This window comes from Glycine max, chromosome 20 (genome assembly GCF_000004515.6).
Source record: "Glycine max cultivar Williams 82 chromosome 20, Glycine_max_v4.0, whole genome shotgun sequence".
In the NCBI taxonomy this organism is placed as follows: Eukaryota; Viridiplantae; Streptophyta; class Magnoliopsida; order Fabales; family Fabaceae; genus Glycine; species Glycine max.
Genome location: NC_038256.2, coordinates 27,243,535 through 27,249,856, shown reverse-complemented (window position 1 = coordinate 27,249,856; position 6,322 = coordinate 27,243,535). Strand labels below are relative to the sequence as shown.

General features: G+C 32.7%; 1 protein-coding gene across 1 annotated transcript; it reads right to left on the bottom strand.

Moving 5' to 3' along the window:
- Positions 1-5,185: 5,185 nt before the first annotated feature.
- LOC100789367 (zinc-finger homeodomain protein 2) lies at positions 5,186-5,959 on the bottom strand. Its single transcript, XM_003556833.5, has one exon. The coding sequence runs from the start codon at positions 5,939-5,941 to the stop codon at positions 5,186-5,188; it is 756 nt and encodes a 251-aa protein (XP_003556881.1). The 5' UTR covers positions 5,942-5,959.
- Positions 5,960-6,322: the final 363 nt, after the last annotated feature.

The window sequence follows — 6,322 nt, the reverse complement described above, 5'->3', positions numbered from 1 at the left end:
ATTACACACTATATATTGCATACAACAAATATGCAATTCGATCCAAGGTATGTCCTCCAAGATGCGGCCATTTCCTTCTTCAGTTGGGTCAGTATGTCCTCCATAGCTAACTGTGCCATCTCCAATGAGTTGTTCACCACGTTCAAGCTCCTCCAGCAATTTCAACTTCCAAGGAACTGCATTTAAACATACAAATATTTAAGACAAAATGGGTCGAATTGTAGCTTAATTGTTTGTTGGGCTGAACTGCAATCCTATTGGGGAAGGTAAAGGGGGGTGCTAAACAAAATTTTAGTTGATATATAGTTTAGTCAAAATGATAAAGTAAGCTTCAGAATAATTGTAACTAAGTATATGTCAAAATATACAAAAGTTAACTAACAAATCTAAAATCTTAGCTAAGAGCCTAAGAACATAGTTTGTCCAAAGCCTCATTAGAGCAGGAACATCTTCATGATGAAACTTGATCAAAATTGAACAGCAAAAGAATACGACAGCAAGAATAGCAGAGCAAAACATGTAGAATATATGTAATTCAAATGCCCAAATCATGTTCAAGATACTTGCATGATGATTTGTAAATCCATTCCCCAATTCCTGTTAGTCTACAACAATAAATTAGCAACTATAAGTCTGAGATCATTTGGCAGTAGTGTGGCAAGACTTTAGTTGAAAGAAAAATGAAAAGATTGATAATTATTTACAAGTTGAAAGTAAAAGATATGCAACGAAAAATGAACCAAGAGTTAGCAATTAACTAAGAGAAAATTAACAATATAAATCTGTCTCAATCTTAAATAAGAAAAAAAATGTTAGTCTTCCATAGCTAGTCACTTTAAATCGCAACTCAAATGTGTTTTAAGACAAAAGTCAACAGAGATTTTAAATAACCATGGATGTTTTAAGTGGTATTAAAGCATACTCCAATTGATCTAGCCTGTACAATCAAAAATGATATTTAAAGACGATATATCATCCAAATGTTAGCAGAGATGTCCCCTCTTAGAGTATACCATCCAAATGAGATTATTAGACTCTTTAGTCCCATCAATGGACTTTAAAAGCACTAACCTCTAGCTATGATTTAAATTGAAAATAAAATGCTTTATCTTATTTCACAAACAACAAGAAGAAATCAAATTTTCAATAAAAGGGAGATAAGAATAGCAAGGAGTAAAGGACAATTTTATTTTTTCAATACTGAGGACAAGTTCAGACATGGATACAAGACATTTATCTACCCCTCTATATATAATATATATATATATATATATATATATATATATATGTATATATATAGATACACACATATTTTCCCCTAGCTATCCCTCTAATGTAGCTTATCTAATTAGATTTTGGTTAATTGCAGTGAACTTGTGGTCAATTTTGGCTAACACCATATAGCACAGCTCCTATCATCAGCTAAAGTATCCAGTACCACTACTAGGTAACAAAACCAGTCTCGTTTGATATGAGGTAATTTTGCTTGAACCTTTCATCGAACACATGATGTCAAATTAGTGTAAACATATACATGCATTAAATCAAGTGGCTAACATGATCACAAAACTATTTAGTCATATGAATATGCTGCAAAGGAAAAGCTTTAGGAAATATACATTGAGCAAAACTATTTGCACATTTTTATATAAAGCAGCTTGCGGCATCAAAGCCTCAAATGCATTAACACTTGGCAAAGTATGCACGACATACCTCAATCAAAATCAGACCCTGTGAGCACGACTGAGCACCCCAAATGGACTGCAAAGTGAAATGTACCTTGATAAGGTCCTTTCAGCCGAAACAAACAAAGAGTCCTTACAGTGAGCACGAGTTCGTACCTAGGTATTTAGAAGAAAGACTCCTGAAACGTACCTAGGTAAGGTGGCGAGCTATCACGGTCTCGAGTGCGATGAAGAAGAAAAAGCTTAGATAGAGAATAAGAGAGCTTAGATGGAGATCGAAGAAGAGAGCGCGAGCAAAATAGGGCTCACGCCTGATATATTTTAAAATGTAAGTCCAACATCGGTTTTCAATAAAAAAAAAAACCGATGTTAACAAAATGATGTTAAAGTAAACATCGGTTTTCTGGACGAGGAGGTAGTGGTCCACCACACTGATCGGTGCTACCACAGGGGGGGATGTAGGGTGGTGCGGTTGGGGAGGAACTTAGTGGCACGCTGCTTTGGTCTTGCCATAAGGCAGAGTCGACGGCACGAGTGTAGGGAGATCGAGTCTAGGGTTTAAAGATCGGTTTATTTCAAAACCATCTTAAATTAACTTTCATTTAATTTCAAAAATGTCAATGTTTTTTATACAGTGGTTTCTATGTCTGTCTTGAACATAACCGTTGTCATAAAGTTCATTCCAAATGCTTATATTTATGATAATTCCACCACCTTATTAACTAAGACGGTTTTCTCGCGACCGTCGTAGAAGGAACATCGTAAAAAAGCTTCTTTTTAGTAGTGAAGTTTCTTTATTTTATCTAGCACTTGACAACAAAATAAAATGTAATTGCATTTAATTAATAAGGATAGATTGTTTTGGACATAAAGGCACTAATTCAATGTTGTTGGATATGTTAAGAGAAACATTTTCCAAAATCATTGCATCTAGTTTCACTATTTTTAAGCATAATGGAGAAATGATTTAAGTTAATAGCAATAGTTGATTCATGGATACGTAATTATCATCTTTGGTAGTGATGGTACTCAAATAGTAAATTGTACTTGCATGATTTTCTTGTTGTTCAGCGCAATCTTGAAATATTGTACGCATCCATTTGTAGAGCATAATGTATATTAAAAAATCATATGCTCTGAATGTGTTAGAGGATAATTTTCTGAGTCATACTGATATAAGAGCATGTGCTCTTAAATAGAATACAAGGTAATCTAAAAAAAGAAACTCCTAAACTAATGCTCATCATTGTACCCACTGTCAATTCCTATAATTAAGGGTCAATGATTCTTGGTCATAAATACAAAATATGCGGCTAATCAAATCTCCTAATAATGGGATTTAAATCCTATCTATAACAAGAAATAAAATATATAGTGGGATTCTGACACTCCCCCTCAAGATGTTGAGTGGATGTTATCCATTCCCAACTTGCTAACAATAGATTGAAATGTAGAGCCAGTTAATCCTTTTGTTAAAACATTTGCTAGCTGATTTCCTATGGATACAAATGGTGTATAAATTCTCCCACTATCCAACTTTTCCTTTATGAAGTGTTTCTCTACTTCAACATGCTTGGTCCTATCATGTTGCACTGGATTATGTGCAATGTTTACTGCTGACTTGTTATCACATTATAGCTTCATAGGTTCATTCCACTCAATCTTTAGGTTTTAGATGTAATATCATCTTATAAATTTTAATTTATAAAAAAATATTATTTCATGAAAATATAAAATTATATTCATACAAATTTTTGTTCTATACATCACACGGGTCCAAATCTAATTTTAACTAATAATGCCATATAATTAAATAGCTTAAGTAATAATCTTTTCATTATATAAAGTAATGTACACCAAATCAAATGATAGTATTTTATTATTTTTTAAAATATTTATATATGTGATTTAATGAAGATATTTTTTTATCTATATTACAATAAATAACATGAATATCTTAATATAAATAAAAAAATATTCTCACTAAATCACAAACATCATTTTAAAAGATAAATATAATATATAATAAATATAAAAATTATATAAATATACATATTCTAATTTATGTCAAAATAGAATTTAATCTTATATATTATATTTTAAAAGATATTATATGAGATTATAAAAATGTTATAAATTAAAAAATAGAAAAAATTTGAATTTTGAACTATTTTCACATAACACCTATATTAATAATATATTTTGTACCAAATATTTAAATGAACACTTAGGTGTAGTGATAAAGGAGTGTTTTTCTCTCTCCAGGATCCATGATTTTAGTCCTTCCTCAAGCATTAAAATCAGTTTTGGGGACTTAGATAATAAATTAAAAAATTAGAAAAAATAGGTGAAATAGATAAAATAGGAGGACAAATTTTACAAATAAACCTATAATCTAACATAACATTTTTAATCAATTAACATAACAATGGCTCTAATACTCCTATGAACTTCTTTTTCGTTGAAAATCATCTTATATTCTCTAGAATGTATTCTAAAAAGTATTTTTTTTTTGCATATTATTGATTTTAGAAAATGTTATAATTTCCTTTTTTTTACCATGTTTTCCTACATTTCTATTTCCATGGGGATCATATATTTATTATTTGGTTCAAAAAAATCAATCACAAATATTTTTTTATTGACTTCCATATTTAATCTTTATAAGGATTTAGTAACCGAATGGGAGTCTTTTATTATTATTAATATATAACGTAGTGTGTTGTGTCTTACATAGGTATTAAATTCATATTTTATAATTATAGGATTAATTATTTTATATTATTTTGAATTTTAACATATTATTAATTATTTAATTTAATTTCACTAAATATAAGTTAATAAATGTGTCAAGAAATATTTAAATATATTTTTATACACATTTATTTTTTTTATTTGTCTACAATCTTAGTATTTTTTTTTCTTGCATGATATGAACAATCAATTGTACGTGTTGGCTCTTTCCTATGTCTTTTTCTTCTCATTAAGGTGTGACATAATAAAAAAGGTATTTTTTCAATTTATCTTTTGGATTTAATTGTGATATTTTTCATGCATATTTGACGTAATTAGTTCTCTTTTTTTTCTTGCAAATTATACATTCGAAAAGATTCTAACATTTTTTTTAATCTTTTGGCATCTACTGTTGCAACAGAAGGTTACTCTTTAATGATGTGTCTAGAACATCCTATTGAAATGCCAAAATATCCAAACAGTGAATGCTCGTTGGAGGAAAATGTTAAATGACATGAAAATAAACCATGTTATAAAAGTGCAGAGATTGGAAACAAAAATACAAATTATGATTAGTGCATAAGTACTTATATTCTTAAAGCACAAATTTATCTTAACCTTGAACAGTTGTGTTGATTTTGAATTGTAAAGAGAGCATGACAATGAAACAATTAGAGGCGAATGGTGGTAGCTATTATGGTAACTTTAAACAGAGAAACATATATATAGAGAGAGAGGTAACGGGGCTGGATTTTTTTTTTTTCTGTCTAGAGCTTCTTACCTAAGGTGTGCTTGTTGTTGTGCACCCACACCTTAAGCACATGAGGTTGGATGCTAGTTTGGGCACAAAACTCCTGCACAACACTATCATCGTGCTTTAGAATCCTCCAGCCAAGCTTTTCTACAAAGGCCAACATCTTCTCCTTTTGCTCTTGGGTGAACCTAGTCCTGAAACGCTTCTTGTTGGACCCGCCATGAGGAGTGGCACCACTCGTTGGGTCTGACACTGCTTCCATGTCCTCCCTCGAGGACTGGGCCCCACCACTACCCCTTGACCTGGAGGGGAGTGCCAGTGTGGTGCATTGTTGCCCTTGCACACGGGGGTAGCCCACCTGCTCCCCATAGTATGCTGCCAACGGCAACGACGAGTGGTGGTAGTAGTAAGGCACCAGGTAGGTGTCATTAGGGGTCTCCTTACGATGGAAGTTTCGGTGGCAGTTGCACACGAGGCATTTTAGCGCATCCAGGGTTCCCTCCTCGCCTAGAGGCAAGAACTTGATGCATCCATCAAGTGTGTGGACGCCAGTTTTGATGGTGTGGTTCTTAAGGCACTCATGATACTTCTCATTGTCGTTGTTTTGAGCCAGGGTGGGTGGTGTAGGGGTCACTGGAATCACCACTGGTATCACCGCCGCCACTAGCTCCTCTTCACCTTGACTTGAGGGCGGTATTCCGAAGTCGTCGTGACTCGCTGTTGGTGTGGGCATCCTCAACTCAGTTTCCTCATGTTGCTTAAACTCCATTTTGGAAATATGAGAAGAATTCTGGCTTCAAAGTTGTGATAGCTAAGGGTGGTGGATGATTGAGCATATAAGGAAGCGCTGAAGAGGAAACAAACAAGAAGTGTTGAATGAACTCTCTTTCTCTCTCTCAAATAATAGTTTCAGTTTCATACACTTTTTTTCTGCTTCTCTATTTTCTCCCTGATCCCCCAACCCTCGCGACTCTTAATTCTTTATCCTTGTACTAAATCCAATTACCTCGGTAATTTTTTATTAGTTTTTTATTTTTATAGAAACATTAATGGTTTTTTGAGAAGACATAAATTTCTTGTCGGTGGAAAACATTAATCTGAGATCATTATTGCTTATAATACTAATTGATAATAGCAAACAAAAACTAAT

Excerpts from the sequence above, each read along its gene's own strand:
- LOC100789367 (XM_003556833.5), bottom strand. The coding sequence starts at position 5,941 with ATGGAGTTTAAGCAACATGAGGAAACTGAGTTGAGGATGCCCACACCA.